Genomic DNA, 27,016 nt, shown 5'->3' with positions numbered 1-27,016 from the left:
AAGCAGTTACTGAAATATACTTTATTGTTCCAGAAAAAGACAAGAAGGCATGACAGAAAACACAAGAAACAGGATTAACTGAGATGCTTTTATGTAACGCTAATATTCAATTTCCTGCCCTACAAATCAAAACAACAGCTGCCCGGCGAGGACGCTTTCCACTGTTTGTTCATCCGCCGCCGTCCGTTAATGAACGCTCCCCTCGTAATGGGTTTCTATGTGATTGCAACATAAACATGATTAACTGGAACCGTGATGCAGGCGTCTCATTCCATCCCAGGCAAACGGTTATTTCACGGATACCCAGATATGCCGATTTTTCTCCGCTGCGCGCACGGATCATTGGAGTGGAATTAAAAATGCCTCGGCAGGTTGGCTCTTGTTCCACGTCAAAGTGAATCAGTGCTTGTTGTGAAAGAGTCTGAGCGGTGCGACCGGGACCCGTGTTTACAGAAAAAGGGGGAGACTCGGAAATGCGCAACTTTAAATAAAAGGCGCCCATATGAGGACACTGTACGTTTAAAGAATCTTAATTTGAACTCAAAACACAAGGCTGGCTTCACCCTAGATAGCGTTCCCTAATTCCTTACATCCTCTCGTACGTCTCCTTATCTTTAAAAAATAGAAGAAATGGAGCAGCGGCGGCCTCTGTGTGCTCCAGATAAAACAAGCCGACCAGCACCGCCTCCGATACTGCAGAACACCATCACATTAATATTCGCGTCCCAGAGTGCTGTTTTGATAAATAAAGTCCGTTTCAGTCCGCTCCCGGCCGGTACAGGTCCTTCACCATATACGGTCCCTCCAGCTCGTAGCCCATCTTCCTGTAGTAGTTCCTTGTTCCTACACCTGCAGGATGAATCACAGCGTTCTCAGTGTCACAGGACCCAAACATTCACATCACCGGCTCCTGATAATCTCTCAGTCTGACACACGCAGTGACATTATTGGCTCGTCACAGATAAATCTGTGTTGTTCACGAGGCCTCAGCACACCGGGCGGGCCCCCTGTTTGATTTGGCAAAGTCTCATCCCGGGATCAAACCAGGGATCCTTCTGTTGTTAGGTGAATGTGTAAACCAGCACTTAAAAAAATAAGTAGTCAGTTATTACAGTGTACAATTCAGTCTCGGCCACATCTTCAAAAACACTTCTCCTCTGCTCCTTCAGATTAAAAGCATCAAATTTCTGGTGAAGGGTAAAGATTTTTCCTCCTTTCACTGTGGTCTCCGTGGTTACAGTTACTAAAGATTGTCTACTTTTACAAACTAAAGTGTTTGTTTTTTCTGTGTCAGAACAGTTCACATCGTCTGCATCGACTCACCTGATATAACAGCCAGTTTGCAGGAGCCGTGCTCATCCCTGGCGATTCTTTCAGCCTCCTCCATCAGCATCATGCCAAACCCCTGCACACGCAACACAAATACAATTGGTTTGAAAACATTCAGAGCTTCTGAGGTTCGGCCGGTGTGGAGAAAAACTCGGAGAGGCTCGGAGCGAAACCGTCACGGGCATATCTGTTGTTGTGTGTGCATGTGTGTGAAAGTGTAAGCCACCTGATGCTGGAACTTGCTCGGGTCTCGGCTGCTCACAGGGACCACGCTGCCATACACGTGCAGCTCACGGACAATGGACACGCCTCCTTTGAGCTCCGGGCGGAAGGACTGTGGAGAGCAGCGGCGCAGCCGCAACAGACCGATCAGGATGTCCTGCTCAGGGTCTTCATAGGAGAGAAAGGTCTCCCAGCCGCTGTTGGCCACATAGTCTCTCCGTATCAGCTCCACCTGCACACAGACATCTGTGTTAGGGAGCATCAGGAAACCACAACGTCTCCTCGGCCCGTCTCACGCTGCGAGTGAGGGCGTCGGTTACCTGGTAAGGTCGGACTTTGTGGTGGATCTCTTGGATGCCTACTTCCCGGGTTCTGACGTCACGACACTGCAGGCGCACACACACACACACACACACACACACACACACACACACACACACACACACACACACACACACACACAGAGACGAATTAGAAAGTCCAATCACCTCACAGCTGTTACAGCTCATCAGTATAATGCTCCTGCATGCAGCTTATATATAAAATAGGGGTGGGGGAAAAATCGATACTGTGTAGTATCGTGATATTTTGTATCGATGCAGGGACAGCAGAAATCGATATTTTGTTACAAAAAGGTTTTTGTGCTCTGACTTCAGAGCATGTTGATCCTTTTTCTGAGCAAGAATCCTGACATCCCTTCACTGTCCAAATGTGTTTAACTGTTTTTGGCAGCAATAAACATGACAGTTTACTTATTTTAATTTAAGACATGTTTTATTTTAATTACGTTTAAAACTTTTTTATTTAATGTAAAATCATATTTTGTTTTAATTTACTTTCAAATTCTTCAGTTGCTGAATGGGCTGCATAGTTTTCATAAATAGCTATAATTGTACCAGATGGTTGCATTCAGTTAAGCTGGACTAGACTGTAATACAAACCGTTCAGTTTGTCAACAATAAAACTGAAATGAGAGAAAGACTGAGTGCGAGACTTTGATATTAGATAAAATGAATATTGATAAAGTTTACCTTTATGGACAGAATCTGAATATCGCAAAATATTTTTAAAAATTGCAATAATATCGTATCGTGCGTTAAGTATTGTGATAATATCGTATCGTGGGATGTATGGTGATTCCCACCTCTAATATAAAACAGACTTTTATCATCTCAGATTTCTCACAAGTTAAATGTGGCTCCACGTCTGGACCTGCAGTCTAACTGCACACAGTCACAAAACGATAGACAGGAAGTGTGACTGTGGGCTGCGGTGTTACCTGCTCCTATGCAGATCTAAGCCACGGCTCAAGCCACAGGTGAAACGTTTTCAGAAAGACGCAACACGTCAGCGAGCTGTTGCTGGAGGTGTTACCGTGTTAGACGGTCGTAAGTCACTGATGACAGTATGGAGCCCCATTAGGGATCTGGGGGTGTGGGGGGGCTCGACTGTTTATCTGTGTAAATGGTGATCAGCTGGTTAGCCGAGGCGTGTCCCTGCTGTAATGTGAGGAGCTCTGTCGGCGTGTGCAACACGAATTCAGACCACAGCAATGCCTAAGATCAAACTGGAGCCTCGTTGGCACCGGTCCCTCCTCTGCTCTCAGCAGCTGTCTAAGCACAGATAAAGGGCACTTGCTGTTACCACGGTAACCGCTGTGTCTCCAAATGAACCAGGCCTGAAATCTTACGGATTCGAACTTTAAAGCTTTCTGTTTCAAGGATGGCCAGCTGTGTCTTAAAGGGGACCATTTCTGCTCATTTCCAGCCTCAAAGTTTTATCCTTGGATTCTAGAGGAGCTCAGCGTTGCAGCGGCAAACACGACGCATCCCCGGGTCGAGGCCAGGAGGAGACTCGAGTCCAGTATCAGGAAGCACTGGCTCCAAGCCCGGGTAAAGGGGAGCTATCATCTTTCCTAAAATCAAATGTGCACGTCCATCTGCTACGGTGACCTCTCGGGAATAAGTACCTCACCTGTAGAGTCGCTGCGCGTGACTCCCAGCTCAAACTAATTCGTATTCATCCCGTCTGACACGAGTCGTTTGAGCTCCACCTCCTCACTCGAAGGCCACATTCATTCAGCTGTTCTGCCCTCGAGTGCTCACGGCGGTTTAAAGCCTGAACTACAGACTTCATCACAGCATTAGTTGTGTTTAAAACAGGGAAAGAGTTGAGGTAAACAAAGAGGAGCAGCTTTCTGCAAACCGGCTGGAAAAGTTTGCAGCGTCAACAAGAGAAGGAGGTCATGTTTGAATAATTTGGCATCACAACATCAGCATAACAGCGCAGAGCTGCGTGTGAGATCGACGCAGCGTGATTCTGGTTCGTAGCCGTGTGTGGAGCTCAGCCAGACAGGCGTGAGGGTAGTTGGTGTTTTTGGGAAGAGCAACGCAGAGCTCTTTCTGTGGTGGCGTTTCAGCTCAGCTCTCGCTGTCTGATAACGGCTGCTTTTTAAATCCAGTCTCTTTAACCCTAGAACACTATCGCTATAAATAGTAACACGATCACTAATGCCGGGTGATTTTTACCCGATATAATATAACCAATGAAAAGTAATCGAATATATCAAAATATGACAACACATGACAAATTAGAGTGGTCTTCTTTTACTTTCAACTGTGCCATGTCTAACAAAATGAAAAATAAAACTCCTAAAACAAAATAATGACTCTGGAAAGCTGGTCTTTGGTCCACCCATTCCTGGGACATTTGAGACTTCCCTGGTGAAGGCACAGGCTCCTCGACACGCAAACAGCTGCAGGGGTGAGAAATCATGTAAATGTATTTTCTCGGGTGTAAATCACCCAGCGATAGTGTTCTAGGGTTAAACGACGCTCTGCAGCTGCTGACTCTCGCATGTGCAGCCCAGCCTGGTGTTTTCAGCTTGCCTGGGCTCGTACCCACGTTCTAATCTACTTTCCAGCATAAATTCAATAAATGCTGGAGGAGGTCGGCTGGGCGGGAGGGTACGCAATTCTGTGCTCCAGCAGTCCTCAGCTACACCTGTGTGGCGTTTTAATCTGTCATCTTACCCACAACAGCTACAGCGGGAAAATTATTCTCACAGTCAGCATTTGCACGTTGGCACTCGTCGCCACTCGAGTTCAACTGTTCTCCCCTTTTGTCGGATCAAATCCCAGCTGGAAAACACCGTTAGCTTCCTCCCTTAAAATAAGCTGACGCACAGCATGTCAGGCCTTATAGTCTCACCTCAGTGCCCATGTCCTTCATCCTGGCCAGTGCCAGCTCTCTCAGGTTGCCGTGCTCCACACCAGAGCTCACCAGCGGCATGGGGATGTCCCTGATGGGCGGATGATACAAGAAATGACTGAACAGCAGAGGCGCTCCACATCTTTGGTACAGTACTGCACTCGTGGTTTTCTGCACTAACAGAATTTCTTTTTTATACAGAAGCAGCTCTGCTGTCATGCTTCACGCTCACATTCACACCTGAGGGAAATTTAGAGTCACCAGTTAACCTGACCCCGCCCAAACAAAAACACTTTGGGGTTCCTGTAGGAACCGTTCATCTCAGCTTCATCTCCACATTTTTATTCTTGCATTCCATTCCTGTAGCTTTGCATAAGTCACACAAATTAATTCCTATTAGACGTATAAAACATCTGCAGATTCTACTGTAATAATCGTCGCTGTGGTGGCTGTAAAAAGACAAATGAGTTTTTTATATTACATTTGGATTGTACTCAGTTATGGCCCAAAAAAGACATTTTGCACACACGAGGATATTTAATATATTTAAGGAATAAAATAAAATAATATAATAAAATACAATCCACTGAATATTTTGCAGTATTTTGATGTTTTTAGCACAAAGTTACCTGAAAAACTGGCCACCGTTCTTTTTCCCGGTGTGTGTGTGTGTGTGTGTGTGTGTGTGTGTGTGTGTGTGTGTGTGTGTGTGTGTGTGTGTGTGTGTGTGTGTGTGTGTGTGTGTGTGTCAGTGCTGGGTGAGCCCCATATGTGAGTCACTTCCTCCACAAACCGCTGCCTCTGTGCATTTTTATTACATTCATTCAAACACATCGACCTGTTGGAAGCTGTACATGCATATTTATGAGTTTAGCATCTTTGTTCTATGAAATAACCTCAAACAGTTACTGACTGCATCTTTGAGGCTTTCTCCTGATAACAGAGTTTGTTAAACTTCATCACCCTACAGATGCAGCTCTGAAGCATGACCTGGCTTTAGCCATGTGCTGGAATTATTGAGAATCGTGCACGCAGCTCACGTACCATCAAGCGTATCCACTCACCTTTGCACTCGGTACACTCGGGTCCAGGGCGGCACCAGCGCCAGAATCCGAGCCACGAGATCCACCAGAGCGCTGGGCGTGTAGCTCTTGTACCGGCCGGTCTTCCACAGCTCGTACAGACCCGTGCCTCGGATGACCAGGGTGGGGTACAGTTTCAGTCCATCTGGCCTGAAAGCTGGATTTTCAAAAAACTCCTGGAACAAGCAGATTCATGTTGCACTTTAAACTCACCGCTTAACAGAGAACAATTCACATTTGCATCAAAGTTTTATTTCTGGAATGAAGCAGAGAGTTTGTTTGAGCTTCTTGAAACTGATGAAACGGGGTCAGAGAGAAAAGGAGGAGCTGACTTCATTTATGTGACTTTTCCACACGGGTCAAGAAAAACGGGCCTCTGCAGAGGCAACGAGATCGGCTAGAAGCAGCATCCACTGACACTCAGTTATTCAGTGGGAGGAAAGAAATGTCTGGGTCTGCGCAGTAAGAGGAGTCAGTGTGATTTCCAGTCATGCTCCTCCCCTCTGCGCACGCTATCATGATCAGGACCGTGAAAATCTGGAGTGGAGGCGCATTCTCCAAAATAGGCCGCATTATCGGTATCTCATAATCTCCCCCTCTCTCGTCACAGCTCATAATCACACGAGGACATGTCCCACACGGCCCTGCAGTGCAGCTGAAGGGAGGGAGGTGAGGGAGGAGGGGGAGCCGATCCGACAAATAACAACGCTTCGATACCAAAAGAAGGAGACCTGGGACTGGGGGCGGCGAGTATGCACCTGCTACTGGTTTGGACTGTAAATTCACAGCTTCTGTTGGTTGGTAGAGAAGAAACTCGTTAGGATGCCTCCCTGAGAACAGGAGCATCTGTACACAGGAGATAAGTGAGGGAGGAGCTCAGGCTGGGAGGAAGTTGTAATCGAATTTCTTTATCAGAACGAGCGTGAAGTGCAAAGTTCTCCTGTTGCTGCCCTTTGCAGATTTAAACTGGTCTGGGATGCTGCAGACAGCAGCGGGCCCATTATAATAGGCAGCAGCCACAGATAACAGGAAGCATGACTGATTTGCGTTTGCATTCATCTCGACCAAAGACAATGAGGAGCCCCCGCCTCCGAATGCTCGCAAACAGAGGACCTCAATCAAACTATTATTAGCAGCTGTCTGTAAACCAGTGATATACAGGGTGGGTCATTTATATGGATACCCCGCAATAACATGGGAATGGTTGGTGATATTAAAGTCCTGTTTGTGGCACATTAGTATATGTGAGGGGGCAAACTCCTCCAGATGGGTGGTGACCATGGTGGCCATGTAGAAGTCGGCCATTGTCTTTAGTTTTTTTCAATAGGAAGAGGGTCATGTGACACATCAAACTTATTGGTAATGTCACAAGAACAACAATGGTGTGCTTGGTTTCAATGTAACTTTATTCTGTCATGAGTTATTTACAAGTTTCTCTTTGTTCACAGCCATTGACATGTCGAAGAGGTTAACATGTGAGGAGCGAAATTGTGTTGATATCTGGTGAACGCAGTAACCGGGTCATTGCAGCAGATTTCAATGCAAGACACCCTACGAGACCACCCATCTCCATGCTACAGTTAGCAAACTGCTTGCTAAGTTTGGTGAAACTGGTTCAGTGTTGGATTTGCCAAAATGTGGACGCAAGAAAACTGTCACTAATGAAGAAACATCAGTGGCTGTCCTAGCTTCATTCAGCATGAGCCCACAGCGTAGCACTCGCCGCATGTCACTGGAGAGTGGCATTAGTCCAACATCCCTTCGGCGGATATTAGCTACTCACAAATGGCACCCATACAAACTCCAGCTGCTGCAGCATCTCAACGAGGATGACCCAGATCGGCCACAGAATTTGCAGAATGGGCAAAACAAAAACTGGAACAGGACCCTCAGTTCACGCAGAAGATTTTGTTCAGTGATGAGGCAAACTTTTATGTGAATGGTGTTAACAAACAAAATCACCGCTATTGGCCTGACACTAACCCACAGTGGATGGATCCCTCCAAGACTGTTGGAACAACAAAAGTGATGGTTTGGTGTGGTATATGGGAACAACGACAGTGGGTCCATTCTTCATCAATGGAAACCTCAAGGCCTCTGGATATTTGAAATTGCTACATGATGATGTGTTTCCCTCTTTATGCGCTGAAGCTGGCACGTTCCCTGAGTTTTTCCAGCAAGATGGTGCACCACCACATTATGGGTGCAGGTCCGAGCATTCCTAGATGATCAGTTTCCTGGAAAGTGGATTGGTCGTCGTGGGCCAGTTGAATGGTCCCCAAGGTCTCCCGATCTGACCCCCTTAGACTTTTATCTTTGGGGTCATCTAAAGGCAATTGTCTATGATGTGAAGATACGAGATGTGCAGCACCTGAAACTACGGATACTGGATGCCTGTGCTGGCATTTCTCCTGCGGTGTTGCTATCAGTGTGTGAAGAGTGGGAGAAGAGGGTTGCATTGACAATCCAACACAATGGGCAGCACATTGAACACATTTTATAAGTGGTCAGAAACTTGTAAATAACTCATGACAGAATAAAGTTACGTTGAAACCAAGCACACCATTGTTTTTCTTGTGACATTACCAATAAGTTTGATGTGTCACATGGCCCTCTTCCTATTGAAAAACAAAAGTTGTATCCAAGATGGCCGACTTCTACATGGCCACCATGGTCACCGCCCATCTGGAGGAGTTTGCTCCCTCACATATACAGGGAGTGCAGAATTATTAGGCAAATGAGCATTTTGTCCACATCATCCTCTTCATGCATGTTGTCTTACTCCAAGCTGTATAGGCTTGAAAGCCTACTACCAATTAAGCATATTAGGTGATGTGCATCTCTGTAATGAGAAGGGGTGTGGTCTAATGACATCAACACCCTATATCAGGTGTGCATAATTATTAGGCAACGTCCTTTCCTTTGGCAAAATGGGTCAAAAGGAGGACTTGACAGGCTCAGAAAAGTCAAAAATAGTGAGATATCTTGCAGAGGGATGCAGCAGTCTCAAAATTGCAAAGCTTCTGAAGCGTGATCATCGAACAATCAAGCGTTTCATTCAAAATAGTCAACAGGGTCGCAAGAAGCGTGTGGAAAAACCAAGGTGCAAAATAACTGCCCATGAACTGAGAAAAGTCAAGCGTGCAGCTGCCAAGATGCCACTTGCCACCAGTTTGGCCATATTTCAGAGCTGCAACATCACTGGAGTGCCCAAAAGCACAAGGTGTGCAATACTCAGAGACATGGCCAAGGTAAGAAAGGCTGAAAGACGACCACCACTGAACAAGACACACAAGCTGAAACGTCAAGACTGGGCCAAGAAATATCTCAAGACTGGTTTTTCTAAGGTTTTATGGACTGATGAAATGAGAGTGAGTCTTGATGGGCCAGATGGATGGGCCCGTGGCTGGATTGGTAAAGGGCAGAGAGCTCCAGTCCGACTCAGACGCCAGCAAGGTGGAGGTGGAGTACTGGTTTGGGCTGGTATCATCAAAGATGAGCTTGTGGGGCCTTTTCGGGTTGAGGATGGAGTCAAGCTCAACTCCCAGTCCTACTGCCAGTTTCTGGAAGACACCTTCTTCAAGCAGTGGTACAGGAAGAAGTCTGCATCCTTCAAGAAAAACATGATTTTCATGCAGGACAATGCTCCATCACACGCGTCCAAGTACTCCACAGCGTGGCTGGCAAGAAAGGGTATAAAAGAAGAAAAACTAATGACATGGCCTCCTTGTTCACCTGATCTGAACCCCATTGAGAACCTGTGGTCCATCATCAAATGTGAGATTTACAAGGAGGGAAAACAGTACACCTCTCTGAACAGTGTCTGGGAGGCTGTGGTTGCTGCTGCACGCAATGTTGATGGTGAACAGATCTAAACACTGACAGAATCCATGGATGGCAGGCTTTTGAGGGTCCTTGCAAAGAAAGGTGGCTATATTGGTCGCTGATTTGTTTTTGTTTTGTTTTTGAATGTCAGAAATGTATATTTGTGAGTGTGGAGATGTTATATTGGTGTCACTGGTAAAAATAAATCATTGAAATGGGTATATATTTGTTTTTTGTTAAGTTGCCTAATAATTATGCACAGTAATAGTCACCTGCACACACAGATATCCCCCTAAAATAGCTAAAACTAAAAACAAACTAAAAACTACTTCCAAAAACATTCAGCTTTGATATTAATGAGTTTTTTGGGTTCATTGAGAACATGGTTGTTGTTCAATAATAACATTATTCCTCAAAAATACAACTTGCCTAATAATTCTGCACTCCCTGTACTGATGTGCCACAAACAGGACTTTAATATCACCAACCATTCACATGTTATTACGGTGGATCCATACAAACGGCCCACCCTGTAGAGTCAAACGTGAGGTCGATGGATAAAGCGTGGCCCCAGTTGGCTCGTGCATGACAAAAATGTGAGAGACCAACAAAATCATTCAGAAAACAATTGCTTTAAGTCGTTGGCATAAATCTGGTGCTTCAGTTTATTGAATTACAAGATGTTTTTAAAATCTTACAGAACTGCTAACAGCCACGTTAATATTTCTTTACATGAGTTTAGCAGACAGACAGCCGCTGATCCCCGTCTGTCTGGTCACGTAGTGTCAAGAACCTGAACGAGCTCCCGGTGTTTAAACCCTCGAGGGGGTCGACCGCTTCCTATTTAAACACCTGGGACTGAAGAAGCCTCTTGAACGAGAGCTTTAACAACCTAACAAACTTAAAGAAGCCCACTCATCTTCTTTTCGAGCTCTGCATGATGTACAGTCTGTACTGGTGTTGTGATTGATATGGAAACGTTTGCTCAGCCTTTTTGAAATGTTCTTCTGTTACTGGCACAAAATGTGGTGAAGACATAAAATAAGGACCTGCTATTACAAAGGAAGTACTCCACAGTGTGCTACTCCAGAGGTTATTAAGCAAACTAAAGTGAAACATCTTAATGCAAATCTAGGCACTCCTCTCTTCTCCATTTCCCCCACCTTTTCTGATCATTTCTTCTTCCCGTCCTTCAAACCGGCTGTTCCTGGATGCTCCGTCAGTAAGAGCTTTAGCTCGGATTTTTATGGAAAAGGATCCTGAAAAGCTTAGTTTGGATCCTGGAGTGAAAATTCATATTTTTTACGCTCCACTCACTGGCATGACGGGTGTCATGGAAGATTAGATATGATGAGGAGGAACAAAGGGGAGTCACACACAAGTTGTATAATGTAAGTGTCAGTGTGATAAAAGAGGCAGAGAGGAAGCCGGTGTGACTGCTGGAGGAGACGAGAGGAACGTTACAACTGGAGAGGAGAGAGAAGAAAGAGATCAAGTGAGAGACAACGGAGGAGAAAAGGAGACGCGAGAGAGAAAATACTCTGGGCTGTCTGGGAGAAACACAGACGACAGAGAGGACGAGCGACAGAGGAAATGCTGCAGGGAAGGAAACACAGATACAGCTTCCTGTCACAGTCCCGCCCTCCACGGTACAATGTGAGTCACATTCACGGGCACGACGGCTTCAGTGAACACACATGTACGTGAGGTTTGCTTTGAAAGAAGTCCACAGCTGACGTGCACCAGACTGGAGACGCTCTCACGGCTGCACACCTTCCTTATTCTGCTCAGAGAGAAGTCCTACTCTGCTCTCATGAGTCGCTCCGCTCACAGACACTTGCCATATAATTATGTTTGAAATAAAGTCCTCCCTGTATGAAGGTGAGGATTGTAGCATCTGCCAATGAACTCCTCACACCTTCACAATAAAAGCAGAACTTCTGTGAAGAAAAGTGGGACACATGTCCCCCAGCGAGATATCAGAGACCAAAACATGACTACTTCCAGTTATTGCTGCCAGAGCTGTTCTAGACTAGAATAGACTAGAATAGAATAGAATAGAATAGAATAGAATAAACCTTTATTATCCCACCGTTGAGAAATTTGGGTGTTACACAGCTGTTACAGAAGGGGGAATATAAACTATAGAAGGAAGACACAAAGTAGTCCTATACACACAACTGAAGTTCATATGTACAGAAATATGTACACGTGTGTGTGTGTGTGTGTGTGTGTGTGTTGGGGGAGTGATTCTGGTGAAACGTACAGTGAACAAAGAAGCCGATGAGCAGGACGTCCAGCCGTCTGACAGCTGCTGGTAAGAGTGACCTCCTTCCTGTAAAAGTCTGTTGAACGAGCCGCTCAGTGCTCACACAGGCTCATCAGGGGTGGGAGCTGCTCAGTGACTGGAGGCTACGTCCACACTGGCCCGGATAGATTTGAAAACGCTCCGCGTCCACACTAGCGTTTTCAGTCGTTTTCACAGAGTTGTGCGTCCACATTGAAACGGTCGAAAACGCTCACGTTCCAGTCCTGCGCATGCGTGAAACGCAAGAAGATTCGACCTGCCTCATTTCTGTCTGCTGTTTATTTGCTTTCCGGCTCTTTGAAACGTTGCAGCAAAATGTGGAGGAAAAGCACCGAGTTTTTAAATGGACTCACAATGAGGTGGAGTTGTTGCTGCGAGTAACACAGACTTAATGTGGTGTTTGCTGTACAGTGCAGCGAGGAATGCCCAGACCTCTACATTGGAGAGACCAAACAGCCACTTCACAAGCGCATGGCACAACACAGAAGAGCCACCTCCACAGGACAAGACTCAGCAGTCCATCTGCATCTAAAGGTCAAAGGTCACTCTTTGAGGATGCCAATGTTCACATTTTGGACAGAGAGGACAGATGGTTTGAAAGAGGAGTGAAAGACGCATCTATGTCCACTGTGAGCGACCATCTTTGAACAGAGGCGGGGCTTACGACACCAACTCTCTGCCATCTATAATCCAGTTTTGAGATCCTTCCCAGACGCCTTAACGCCCACTCACATCCTGGGCCATCTGACCTCAGGAAATCACATGATAAGGTGGGGCCAGGTTTCACAATGAACTCACCCGAAACTCTGGCTGATTGGGACCCACACCCAGTTTCACACCTTGGCTCAGGCGATTAGAGGATCATCAGGGGGTCCTTTTGTCCCTCTGTGGGGGGAAACTCCCACTAGGTTTATATCTGGGACTCTCCACCATGTGACCTTAGAACTGAAGAAGCTTCTCGGACGAGAGGTGAAACGTCTTCAAGCAACTTAAAGAAGTCCAGACGCTTTTCTTTGCAAGCTCCTTTGACTACGATGACATGGATGACTGAGAACCTTCACAGACAAGTTAGAAGGAAGTTAGCTCGCTAGTTTCCACCTAAACATTTCATACCATGTTCTGATTGAGAGATTTTTGAAACTAATTCAAACGTACAGCTCTGCTACCACTTCCAACATAAATGAAGACAGAAAACTAAACAGCAGTGGCGTTTGCAGGGTTACTGAAGTTGGACTACCTGGTAGAGGTGGGAATCACCATACATCCCACGATACGATATTATTGCAATTTTTTAAATATTTTGCGATATTCAGATTCTGTCCATAAAGGTAAACTTTATCAATATTCATTTTATCTAATATCAAAGTCTCGCACTCAGTCTTTCTCTCATTTCAGTTTTATCGTTGACAAACTGAACGGTTTGTATTACAGTCTAGTCCAGCTTAACTGAATGCAACCATCTGGTACAATTACAGCTATTTATGAAAACTATGCAGCCCATTCAGCAACTGAAGAATTTGAAAGTAAATTAAAACAAAATATAATTTTACATTAAATAAAAAAGTTTTAAACGTAATTAAAATAAAACATGTCTTAAATTAAAATAAGTAAACTGTCATGTTTATTGCTGCCAAAAACAGTTAAACACATTTGGACAGTGAAGGGATGTCAGGATTCTTGCTCAGAAAAAGGATCAACATGCTCTGAAGTCAGAGCACAAAAACCTTTTTGTAACAAAATATCGATTTCTGCTGTCCCTGCATCGATACAAAATATCACGATACTACACAGTATCGATTTTTCCCCCACCCCTACCTGGTATATAATGTTGTGCTACGTGATTGCTAGCGACACAGCTATGTTAGCATAACATTAGCACAGTGAAGCTGGAGGATGAACGCCAACTTTTTTCCCACTGGATAAAAGTTAACGTGAGGGATTCTGGTGGTCAGGGACAAATGCAATCGCATAGCAGGATGCTGTACACGGACCAAACTTCAGTCAGGAGAACAACTGAGATTATTCATCCACAATACAGGGTTAGTTATTAATATACTGCAACAACATGGGAACAGAGCAGCTGCCAGAGAATTCAACATTAATGAATCAATGTTAGGGAAGTGGAGGAAGCGCAGTTTTTGGCTTTCCCCATATTTCAACAGTGCTTCATCTCTTTGCTGTGACTGTCGGCATATTTTGCAGACGATAATGGTTGTAGCCGCTGCGATGCTTTCGACCAAAACAGGCGCAGCTTGATGACATCATCAACATGCGCTATCGCTAGAGCGGTATAGTCAAAATCTCTATCGTTGGCCAAATTTATATCGTTTCTATCGTATATCGTTTATATCGCCCACCCCTACTGCACGTGGCTGGAAAGACAATAAAGCCACTGGACCTGTGAGAACCAAACAAACTGCCCACATCACGCTGTGCTGTTAGCCAAGGCTTCTACAAACTCTGACATTTTAAACTTAAGTATCTGAGATTAAAACATCTTTTTCAAACATGTCTTCACTTTGAGCTGAGTGTGAAAGCAGGTTACAGCTAATCTCAGAGCAACACGGCGGTTTGGGGTCTTTTCATCTCTGTATCAGATTCTCCTTCAAAGCGAGCCACGTATCAGACGCAGCAGCTTAAAAACGAAACACAAACACGGTTTAATTATCAGGTACGAGAGGGGAAATCAATATCACTGCTGGTTCTTACACAGCCACTGTCATATCACCTGCACCGATTAGTCATATCTGCTCTTTTCCTTCATTGCATTTTCATCACCTGATTTCAAAACAAGTGGAATGAGCTCAGAGGGCACGCAGCTTCAAACCGAGTCGTCATTTACGTCCTACAGTTTGGCGCTCTGGGAAGGCAGCCCGTCTGATTCTGCGCATTCAGCCATGTTTCCAATCACAGCAGCAAACTGAGCCCGTCGTTGAGTGGCATCTGACAAGACTTCCATCAACTGTGAGTGACTGTCGCCGTCTTCTCCGGGTCTATTTTGAGACGCTACACGTGGGACATATTTGGTACTATCGCACTGTGAGGTGACGCACGCTGCTGCCATGCAGAAGAGGGAAGGTCTGACTACTTATTCCACAAACAATAAACCTGATGATCGACCAAACATGCTATTTTTAGTCTGGAGCTTTTAATCATTTTGTTTCTCAAGAACATGTCGACACACTTCTGTCCGCTTACAACTTTTCTTATGAAGGAAATCCATAAAAATATCCAATCAGGGATTCGATCCTGGCCAACGCTGAGGTCCAAAATAATCAAGTGACCAGTGACTACTTTTTTGTTTAAAAAAAAGAAGACGAGGATCACAGAAGTAAAATTTAAAGCATAATGATTCAAAATTATGCAAATTACACAGGAAGTCGCCCCTCCCCCCTCTGCTCCTCAAGCACAAGGGTCACGTGCGGAGTGAAGCGGAAAAAAGTGCGAGAGAAAGAGGCTCGCGCATTCACTTCAAAGAGCCGGCTCTAAGAGGCGGTTCGTTCGCGACCGACACATCACTACGTGGCGGTCTGCAGCTGGACGCTCGTTAGCACGGGCAGAGAGCTCTCACTGTTCGGGCTGGAGCCGAACAAAAAACTCCCTGATAGCGACTGTGTTGAGTCTGTTCCTTCCCATCCCATGCAAGGACACCTGGGTTGGCTGGTAGACTGTTTACTTAGCCTGGCAGGGCGAAGGACACTGTCTCAGCTGAACTATGGACACGCACACACACACATATACACTGATAAGCACACACTCATCCCCCCTCCCTTTCCAACGCCTTCGATGCTTGTTTCCTGCGAGGGAACACGGCGGGCTGTGTGCCGCGCTGGAATGGTAGCGCTGTGCAGGGCGGCTGCTGTGTTTCTTCGGATTACTCCTCACCCCCCACCCACCCCTGTGGCTTGTCATGTCTTCACAAAGTTGTGCTGTGGACATTTATGTGCTTTTTGTGCAGAGGAGTTTTTTTGTTTCCTGTTCTCATGCTGTCCTACTATGGAAGCACAGCATGAGTAGGGGTCTCTTTTTTTCCTCTTGTACTTTCCCACTGTAGTGTACATTTCAATGTTTTTTTCTCTAATGCTACCAATCTCCGACCTGTATCCCCATGTAATGTCTGTGCTATATGTGTAAGGTCGGGGCGGGGGGTCCCATTTCACTGCAGGGCAACCTGCATGTGACGAATAAAGCTTTGATTGATTGATTGACTGATTAAAAGCTGCGTCTTTGAAACGTGTTGTTTGAGCAGGAAGGCACAACTTTTAATTTGAAGTTTGTGTCTCACTTTTTTGAGTTTCACCATCATTTGATGTTTCGTTAGTGAGTGTTTGCAGAGCGGTCGGCACCTTCCATCCAAACCGTGGCGATCTGCTGGTGACCAAAGCGGTCGAGAGGACACTTTTGGTGCAGCACCTTCTTATTCAGCCTGACAGCACCCAGCACAGCTGCTGACCTCCAGCAACCACCAACCAGCTGCTCGCTGAATGCACATTTTTCCTTAGCGACCAGAATTTTCCAGGGAGGCCACCAACGAGGCCTCAAAAGTAATGCGATTACTGTAAGGACTCACAACATTTCCTGTATATGCAGAAGACAGGGATTCACAGCACTGTACAAGCAAAAGGCTGCCATCATTTAACCTCCAAAACCAAGTCCACTCGCCCCGGTGGAAGCGGTTCCCTCTTATTGACAAAGTAATACCGATAACCTACCAACCCTCACTCGTTCCTCGTATCCGTTCTCACCTTCAGCTCAGATTAGCGGTAAAACTGCGCTAAAGAGAAAGAAAAAAGCTCACAATGAACTGCTCCACATCCCTCTCCATGCCCACGTTCGGCAGGTCTGGCATCATGTGGGCGACCACTTTGAAGCCGGCATCCTTTGCCAGGTGGAAAGACTCGCACACAGCTCGCACCGTGTGGCCTCTGCACAAACACACAAGCAGAGAGTAGCTGTTAAAGCCTGCAGGCTGCAACCCCATCAATAATAATAATAATAATGTATACTTTATTGATCCCCGTGGGGAAATTACTCTCTCTGCATTCGACCCATTCACTCAGTGAAGCAGTGGGCAGCCACTAAGCAGCGCCCGGGGAGCGGTGTGTAGGGACGGTACCTCGCTCAGGGGTACCTCAGGGTAGCCGTTCAGTGGATTCGAACCCCTGACCTTCCGATCATGGGGCTGCCACTCCACCTACTGAGCCATCCCCGCCCTGCTGTCACATGACTTCTACCCACGGACCTGTTGGTGTCGCGGGCCACGTCTTCATAGACGCTCTGGACTCCTATCTCCAGCCGGGTGCATCCGTAGCCCAGCATGTCGCTGAGGTGCCGCTTCAGGCAGTAGTCGGGCCGCGTCTCGATAGTGATCCCCACGCATTTGGTATTACTGCGCTCCGAGTACCTGCAGGAGAAAAACATTCCCAGTTACTTGTGCTGATGTCGTTTCTGCTCATTGGGTGTTTTTAAAATATCGCTTTCATGTCTGTGTGATAATGTCTTTTTAATTTCACTATTTAGTCTCACAGAGTCTAAATGTTTGAGTTGCTCCATATGAAGGAAACATATTACTGGGACCATTTAGCAACATCAATTTACAGGCTGCGAGTTTGCTCGGCTCATTATCCCGACAGTTAACACTAACCTCACATTAAAGACACACTGATTAATCCAATAAAGAAAATGCATGACAGGGGGAAATGCTAAATGAGACATTAACAAGTGTTTTGTTTGCAAGTCACTGACACTTTACTGGGTATGATCTGGATCTACTTATTAAGAGATGTGTTTGTCCTGCTGGATTCAAGCGTTTTCTTTGAAGCTGTCTCTAACACCATTTCAAATGGATTCAACAAATACATCTGCCAACTTCTGACATAATTACAATACATTTTGAGGCTCTCTGGGTTATAAGAGGCAGGAGACGCGGGAGCAGTGCATGAGTCAGAGCAGCCATTGGCCGGGTAACATCTCAAATGAAGCTTGTGGTTCGTCCAGATAAAAATCTGCTTTATTACAAACAATCCCAGCTTATAAACTTGGATTCAGATCTCTCTGCAACTCTGCCAAAGTCCGTGAGTCTAATCTTTCTGCAAAGACAAACACTTTCAGTGAAATCTAAACTGTCCTGCTGAGACTTCTTCCATTTCAAATCTGACTGAACCTGATAGCATCTTGTTCATATTAAGTGAAGTCTGTCAACGGTCTTGGCATCAAACAAAAATCACACACTTGATAAAGAAAAGCAGAAACTTTAGAAAGTCCCGACTGGCTCGTCCCTTTAAACAATTTGTCTCTGAATCACATATTCAATCAGACCCTTTGTTCGAATTCTTTATAATCTCTATTTCTTTATGATTTTCAGTGCTCGAGTCGCCCCTCATTTCTTTCTGAGGTGCAGTGATTTATTGAAATCATGAAAGTACAGGACATGAGGCAGAAACAGTTTGCACAAGTTTAATGATCTTCAAAGTGAATATTTGGTACGACCACCTTTAGTCCGCTCTGCACTCTGCATCTTTTCCATGTCAGTAATATTTGGAACAACGTGCAGTATGATCATAAAAGCTAACCCATTAAATATTAACAGTAGGCCACACTGCTCACTAAGTGTCCCTGCATGCCACGTGACACAGGCTGACTAATAAAGCAATAAACAACAAGGATGCCTGAGATGGAGAACAGAGCAACATGTGACGCAGCGCGGTCACTCGTCTTCTACAAATCTCGAGACAGAAACAACATCGAGTCCAGTGATGCTTCCAGACTTATCTGAGTGACTGATCGAAATCACACACACACACACACACACACACACACACAGACACGCACACACACGCACACACAGACACAGGCACACACACACACACACACACACAGACACACACACACACACACGCACACACAGACAGACAGACACACACACACACACACGCACACACACACACACACGCACACACAGACAGACACGCACACACACGCACACACACACACACACACACGCACACACACAGGCGCACACACACACACACACACACACACGCACACACACACACACACACACACACGCACACACAGACACAGGCACACACACACACACACAGACAGACACGCACACACACGCACACACACACAGACAGACACACACACACACACACACACACACACACACACACACACACAGACACACACACACACACACACACACAGACACAGGCACAGGCACACACACGCACACACACACACAGACACACACAGACAGACAGACACACACACACACACACACACACACACACACACACACACACCTCTTCTCGTGACACTGGCCAGGTGTCATTCTCTCCGCTCCAGCTGCTCTGATGACCATTAGCTGCCTTCACACCGGCTCATATTCCTTCAGACTGTATCTGCTGGCAATAAACGTCCATCTTTTACAGTCTGCTGGCTGATTTACACCAATTACAAGAGTTTATGCTCCAGAGAGAATGATCAGATTGTGTGAGATGAATCAATAAAAAGTCTATTATCTCGGGCGATTATCTCGAGGTATCTCACTGCTGCGATCTGATCAGGAGCAGAGTGAGAAGCAGAGACATCAAATGCACACGACTTTTTTCAAACACACACACACACACACACACACACACACACACACACACACACACACACACACAGATAAGGGCAGCAAAACCGAGTGTTTCCTGCAGACGCAGCCACTGCAATTACTGTAATCCTAGCATCTTAACAAAGCATGCTGTTAGAAGTGCAGGGAGGATTCAGGCACACTTTCACACACTTCCCGCAAACACACTCGTGTACACACACGGGACATACATCAGAAGAGACACGCAATCGCACAAACTAGCCTCTCGGGCCTAATCGGACTTTAGGAAAGCAAATAGCTCCTGCACACAAACAGGCTGATGCGGCTGGCCGCAGACAAACCCATTATTTGGTCCAATCGTCTCTATAAACCTGACTCTGAATCTTCTCCAATCATCTTGGTGTTTCTACTCATCCACACTGAGCAGCTGCGGGACAATTTCATTCAAAACTGGCCACAAGTGGCCGAGTGAGAAATCGATGGGAGTAAAAGCAGAGGACTCGTCAGAGTGACCTCGATTATTCCTTTCACCCGAATCCTGAATGAACTCATTCAACAGTTTAATGTGTGGATTCCTCATCAACGTCTTTTTACTTCTTTCAGGAAGTCTGGTGGTGACTGAACTAAAGCAGAGTGGAATCAGGCACGCTACTTTATTACTGCATGGCACAAGCAGGGGATGCTGGGAGTCCCAGTATTACACTCATGCTGCACTGGCTTCATTTTTATTTTTCAGCTGATTATATAAACATGTAATGAAGGTTAACACGTTTGGTGACACACAAACAGCGATTCCCAAAGAATCACCAGCATGGTGTGCAGCACAGCCTCTGAGGAAACAGACCTGATGATGTACAGCAGCAGTCACAGGTTTGGACACACCTTCTCATTTAATGGTTTTACTACTTCCTACCAAGGTTATTGTCGTTAACGAAAACTAGAAGTGAAAAACATTTTCATTAACGGAAATAAAAAATAAAAATAAAAACAAAAAAAGGAAAACTAACTAAAACAGTAATGAGTGTTCACAAAACTAACTAAAATTAACTGAATTTATAGCAAAAATGTGTTTAGTTTTCATTGATGTGTGCGTGTCATACAAGAGTCAAGGGTGAAAATGAAGTTTAGTTTCCAGGTTTTTGCTTGCTGTGTCTCATTGTGCCAGCAGGTGGCAGCACGTTAGTCGAGTCGTCTGTGTTGCTGCTCCGTCCACACGCAGAATCATGTCAGGAGAAAGCGCCAGAGTCCAATTTGGGATTACTTTGAATATGACTGTTTTGGATAAAGCAAGTGTCTTGTAGTGGAAAGAGACAAATTATGAGGGACATTTCTAAAGGGAAAAAAATCCCACAAACCTTAAAGTGCGCTTGAAAAGCTCACACAAGAAGGCTAACCTAGCTTACCTTGAGAAGGGAGCACACTCAACCCTCATCCCCAGAAACAGAAGCTAACCCAGGCAAGGCAGCGTGATGCATCCCGAGACAACAGGACGGGGACATCTACACAACTGTGTGAGTCAATTGCCTTCAAAGAGTTTATCAATTCACTTGAACCAAAATTACGAACACACGGTGCTGTGAGAGTTAATAGTCTCATTGGGGCCAAGATATACATTTTATAGTTGCCTGGTATCAATGGTTGTTCATCTGCCTTTATTTATTTAAAGAACCCATAGGTGGGAATGTGAGTTGTCTGTCTCTGCGTGTTCGCCCTGCGACAGACAGGCGACCTGTGCAGGGTCTGGTAGCTGGAATAGCAACATACCCAAGGATGAGCAGAAGAGCATGACTGATGTGATGAAACTGGGATTTTGTTGCACTTAATTATTGCAAACAACTAAAACTATAACTGAAACGAATCAAAACTAAACTGAAACTAAGGATTTTCACCAAACAATTGGTAAAAACTAATTAAAACTGGTATAAAATTGAAAATCTGAAGTCAAAACTAAATAAAAATAAAAACTAATGAAAATTGTAAAACTATTAAAACCCTGCTTCCTACATTGTACAAACTGAAGACATCAAATATATGAAACCAGATCTTTGGAGGCAAATAAAAAAAAAAAAAAGGTTAAATAACTCTAAATATGTTTTATCTTTCATATTCCTCTAAGCTGCCGCCCTTTGCTTGTTTTGGCAGGGCTGCAAACCTGAGATGGTTTCACAGGTGTGCCTGTCAGGGATCATTTGTGGAGTTTCTTGCTAAAACCTTGAATGTGTGCAGTCACAAAAACCATTAAGTGCTACGACCAAACTGGCTCACATGTTTATGGAAAGGAAGCCCAAGAGTCCCTCTGCCGCTGAGGATAAATTCATCCGAGTCACCAGCCTCAGAAAGCGCAGGTTAGCAGCAGCTCAGATCAGATAGATGCCACACAGAGCTCCGGCAGCAGACACATCTCTACATGTTCAGAGGAGACTGTGTGAATCAGGCCTTTATGGTCAAACAGCTGCTACGAAACCACGACTAAGGAAAAGCATTTCATGAAGCTCATCGAAGAGCAGTAATCACAGCAAAGGGGGCTGTTTTAAAGAATCTAAAATATAAAACATGTTTTGGGTTATTTCACACTTTTTTGTTTCAATCGAGAGAATCTACAAAGTAAATAATCATGAAAATAAAGAAAAACCATTAAATGAAAATCTGTGTCCACACTTTGGTCAGAAGAGAGAGCTGCCTGGGCAATCAGCTGATCCACCTACTGTTGCCTCAACATAAATGGTCTCAGCGGAAGAGACCGTCTCTTCTCTCCCGCCATCTCTCAGGGTTACAGTACAGTAGCCCTGAGAGAGACACAGGAAACGGGGAGAAAAGGCCGAGGTGCGCCACATGACACAAGGCACTAAAAAAACTGGCTTATCGAGTAATAATCCAAATGTAAAAGTTACGTTTCAGATCACCACCAAAATATACAGAAGAGGTCAAACAAAACAACGGGTGACAGAAAATCTGTTAGAAGATTGCAGGTAAGACTCAGGTAATAGTTTGATGTTAACATGCAAATGGACAGTCAGAGTAAAATGAGATGATCAGAAGGCGAGAAGAGCTCAGTGAGTTCAGGGAAATACTGAAAATGGTGAAGTAGCTCCCTCTTGTGGTTACAACCTTTACACATTTTCTGAAAATCCGATGGTAAAAACACTGCAGCTGAGACCAGAGGCTGCAGGGGCGAGTGGCCGTCAGGGAAACGTGCAAACAGGCCCTGCTGCCTACAGGAAAAACCTCTGTCTAATAATCACTGCAGGAATCGACACATCCCAAAGACGTCAGCCGCTTCACAATCTCTGCATCACTCGCTGCGAGCTTTTTGAAACCAGCATGAAATCCAACCTTTAACTCCGACATTATGTCATTGGAGATGTTCTCACGTGCCTTTTCACACAAAAGCAGGCATTTACTAGCATGGAAGGGTCCAAACATGCTACCGTTGTTATTCTCAGTAGTTCTAGCATACGTGACCGTTTTAACATCCTTGTTATCAAGAGAGATCCTACTATGTGTTCTGCTCTTATTGTGAGACACAGACCCCTGCCAGGCTCAACGCTGGAGTTCATTAAATACCTGACAGCCTCAGCCACGTTGTTAGAGGTGTGTCCTGACAGGGCGTCGTGAAGGTTTCTGATGAAGTAGTCTCTGTAGTCCTCAGGCAGAGCCATGAAGGTCCCGCCCATCACGATGAACTCCACTTTGTCGACGCTGTGGCCCAGCTGCTTCAGCTGCAAATCACACCCGAGGGTTGGGTACCATTAAAGCAATGGACTTATCTGCATCTTCAGCTAAGTGCAGCAATGCACCATTATTCAGCAGAACGATCATTTTGTTCCCTCAAAAAATTAACTGTAATTAAACTTTAAACAGCTAGTGCACATAAACCGGACCCCCCACAGGCAAAGCTCCATGGAAAAAACAAAAACTGTGTCCAGTTTAAAAAAAGATCCACATGAACTGTTCCAATGACTGACTTTGCTCTGCTGCGAAGCACTAATGGGCCCATAAATTTAAATAATGGCATAATTAGGGTCAGTGAAAGCCTCGACACTCATTACAGCACCTAAATATATTATCACCGGCTGATTTGTGGAAATGGCTCATCTAGAGACCACATAAAGAGACACACTTCAATCGAAACACCTGATTAAGGTGCTTCCTGCTTCTGTAATTTCAGGAAAAGCCAAAATAACACGAATAATCAAAACAATGTCAATTTTTAAAAAGTACACCGTAGAAAATCACCGACCTGCTCCACTCGATGTCTGGTCTGCAGGTAGGGGTCGTAACGAGCTCGGATGGCTCTCATGGAAGTCGGCTGTCAGAAAGAAGGGGAGAAGCAGGAAGGACGTTTAACGTTTGCTTACATACAAAAGACAGACATGTGTTCCACAGGGTTCTGTGCTAAGAACCTTACAAACCCGTTTTATGGGTTAAATTAAAAAACATGGCTCAAAGTATCAATGCACAAAATATACAAACTTGATGTATGTGGATGGCATCACTGTGGCCTCCAGTAACACTGTGAGGAACCTGGGAGTCATTTCTGAACAGAGCGTGTCCATTGAGCTGAATGTTAAACCGTTTCGGAGGAATGCTCTTGTTCACCTGCACAATATCTCTGCAAACATCCTGCCTCATGCTGAAGGACCACTTCATGTAACTGTTACTTCTAGGCTGAATTACTGTAGTTATTATAACGGATTTATACCTCTGGGTTCTTCACTGTAGGGAAGTCACAAACAAAGACAATTCTCAAACACGACATCATAACGTGATGTGAACTTCCCTAGAAATGTAGCTACACGTGTGTGTCGAGGCACATGCGTATAAATGCTGGTCTCTACACAAACACAGCGAGAGCACTGCCACGATTCGATTTTGTCTGTAGCTTTTCTAAACCGGCTCCAGGATAAATCCAGAATTCATTTTTAAGTCTTTGTCCTCACAAAGTCCTGGATGATCAGGCAGTAAAGACCTCGCAATAACATTTTATTCTGACGAGCACGTTGCTCTCTGACTGCTTATTTGTGGATTTGAGAGTTTCTGAAAGTAGAATGGGACGCAGAGGCTGCTGTGGAAACAGCTCCCAGTTTGGGTTGTGGAGACAACTTATTTACTTTATCAGGCTTCAAACCTTCCGAGCAGGCATACACAGTAGATGAAAATCAAGGTGCTTCACCTCGTAGCCAGTGTAAGACTGTGTGGAGTACTCAAAGTCAGAGTCCGGTCCCCCGGGACAGTAGCTGCCAGAGTGAAAACAAAAAACTGATTATTAATAAACTCCTGTCAGCACTTCAAGCTCAAACATGTCAAAGCTTTTACATCTACCTGGCTTTAGGGTTTGTTCTGTGTACCACAGTATGACCACTAAATATACTTACACAGCACTGATACTGCTCATGCTGAAGCAGCTCAAAGATGAAATATGTCCTCACAGATTTTCTCTCATCAAAAAGCAAAACTTACACACAGATGTTGCCTGTAAAGCTGATGTGAGGACATCGATGAGGTTTACACATCACAGCTACGACTGCAATCTGCAGTAAAAACACAAGTTATTAAATCTGCTCCCATTTTGGGGGTTAGGTATTGTGAGAGATATAATTTCCATATAGTCTGAACGTTCATGCATTTCCAATCTTCACTGTCCATCTAAAGCTGAGCTGAAGGATTAAACCCCATCAGTGTTGTATGCTGTACTCATCCTATACCAGACATAAACACACACACATCTGCTAACATGTGACTCCAAACTATTACTCAACAAGCCACTTAGTGCATTTTATTTCAGCCTTACTGAACCTTAACCTGAAATATCAGACTGCAGGACAGAGACATGGACGGCAGAATAAACACAACGTACCCCGCTGGCAGTGCGGATAGGTTTGGCCTTTAGTTTGGGCACCAGCGCTCGACGGTACTGCGGTGGAACAGCTGCGATGATATCCACCAGTCGGGGCTGAGCTTCAAGTCCATATTTAGCTGAGGCCTGAGTCTTAACTCTGTTTGAAAACACAAAATGCAACTCGCTTAAAACTCACCTAGAACTGAAAATTGTACAAAAAACTAATTAAAATTGTTCTTTAATGCAAACTTATTTTGGTTTTATGGCACAAAAAGCTTTTTAAAAAAGTTGGAATAGGCGCATGTTTCCCACTGAGGAGATCAACGGCTCTGGTGTTGACAGGAAGAGGTTTCTCGTTGTTCCTCGATGTGTTTCAGCTGCTCCTTTGTCATATTAATTATTCAATAATGTGCTAATGTCTTTTGCACATTGTGGTCTAGCGTTGTCTTGCTTGACATCTGGATGACAGCATTGATTCCTTCAAAACCTCCATAAATCGTTGGAGGTTTTGGAGCCCCTCAATGGGCTCTTCACAGTTGTACAAGTCACCCATGCCAAGTGCACTAAGGCACACACACCAGATGTTTGGTTGTGAAGTTTGCATGAATAACAACAACATCATTGGCCCAGACTACAGGACTGCAGCACTTAGATGACCACAGGCCCAGAGAAAGACCCACGTCTTAAACATAAGGGGGGGATCTACCATCTATACTAGATTCTTAATTATTGTAATATGCAGCCTATGTAATCTACACAGTAATCACATGACTGTTTCCTGCAGCTGATACCAATTTCTAATCTTTTGTGACATGGAGGGTAGACAGTTAGTGGGACCAGTTCATTGCTGTTTTGGTTACAGACTATTGTTGCACACGCTGTATGTCTACTGTATCGTTGATTACTTACTTGTTAAGATTGATGTCTTTTCCCTTCTCGTGGGCTTCAACCAGCTGCTTGATGACATCGGCAATGGTCATCATCATCAGCTCGGCTCGGCTCAGGTCACCTGACCAAGAGCAGCATAGTGAGATTACTGTCATTACAGTGAGAAGATTTATTCGCAGGTTATTTAAACAGCTTTATAATGTGCAGGAGTCCAAATTGTCGAATGCAGCTTTACGGAGTGAATCACGGTCCAATATGCGGTGTAACGGATCTCTATGAAAACGAGAAAAGTTGCTGAACTCTTCTCTGCCGAGTTATGCAGCTTCTGTCATCATCTTATGGGACCTGCCGTTAGCATTAGCTTTAAGCTACAATCACCCTCAGCACTTTAGAAAGCAGTTTGCGATGTTTTAAACGCTTTGCCACACACTCACTCTTTTTCTTTGGCTTCCCCATTTCCTTCGTTAGTCACCTAGTCCAATTATTTACGAAAGGAGGTCTGTTAAAAGTGCTTCATCTGTCTTTAAAGCCCGACAGCACTCTGGGGTAACAGTAAACAACTCCACGTTGCGACCGAACACGGCACCTGTCGTGCGGGGATAGCGGCTGTCGCAAAATAACGTAAACACACTTTCGCAGTGTTTAACCTGTCATTTATTGACGCGTAAATCTGTTCATGAGTAAAACAACGCCAGGTTTGGCTTATTTAA

The 27,016-nt window shown here is 44.9% G+C and overlaps 2 protein-coding genes across 2 annotated transcripts in view; one reads left to right on the top strand and one right to left on the bottom strand.

Moving 5' to 3' along the window:
- elp3 (elongator acetyltransferase complex subunit 3) lies at positions 1-26,912 on the bottom strand. The gene is made up of 15 exons (XM_085381833.1): positions 26,741-26,912; positions 26,328-26,427; positions 25,437-25,575; positions 25,040-25,110; positions 24,753-24,816; positions 23,820-23,888; positions 23,144-23,298; positions 17,219-17,380; positions 16,775-16,901; positions 5,826-6,019; positions 4,762-4,852; positions 1,872-1,937; positions 1,556-1,783; positions 1,324-1,405; positions 1-849 (listed from the first exon to the last, which is right to left on the bottom strand). Exons 1-15 carry the CDS (start codon positions 26,760-26,762, stop codon positions 758-760), a joined length of 1,662 nt encoding a protein of 553 aa, XP_085237959.1. The 5' UTR covers positions 26,763-26,912; the 3' UTR covers positions 1-757.
- Positions 21,070-27,016, top strand: part of LOC146651730 (kinesin-like protein KIF13B) — a 46,220-nt gene continuing 40,273 nt past the window's right edge. Inside the window, exon 1 of the mRNA XM_085381817.1 lies at positions 21,070-21,088. The gene's annotated coding sequence lies outside the window, so the exon portion shown is untranslated. The remainder of the gene's footprint in view (positions 21,089-27,016) is intronic.

Source organism: Rhamphochromis longiceps, linkage group LG15, assembly GCF_057381845.1.
Source record: "Rhamphochromis longiceps isolate RC_006_pf linkage group LG15, R_longiceps_female_GT1.1, whole genome shotgun sequence".
NCBI lineage: Eukaryota > Metazoa > Chordata > Actinopteri > Cichliformes > Cichlidae > Rhamphochromis > Rhamphochromis longiceps.
The sequence above is the reverse complement of the archived record's forward strand: the minus strand, read 5'-3'. Positions and strand labels throughout refer to the sequence as shown.

Coding starts and splice junctions, on each gene's coding strand:
- elp3 (XM_085381833.1), bottom strand. CDS start 26,762: ATGGGGAAGCCAAAGAAAAAGA. Junction 25,111..25,436: donor CTATCCGCACTGCCAGCGGG/GTACGTTGTGTT, acceptor TTTTTACTGCAG/ATTGCAGTCGTAGCTGTGAT. Junction 16,902..17,218: donor GTGGCCCGCGACACCAACAG/GTCCGTGGGTAG, acceptor GTGTTTGTGCAG/AGGCCACACGGTGCGAGCTG.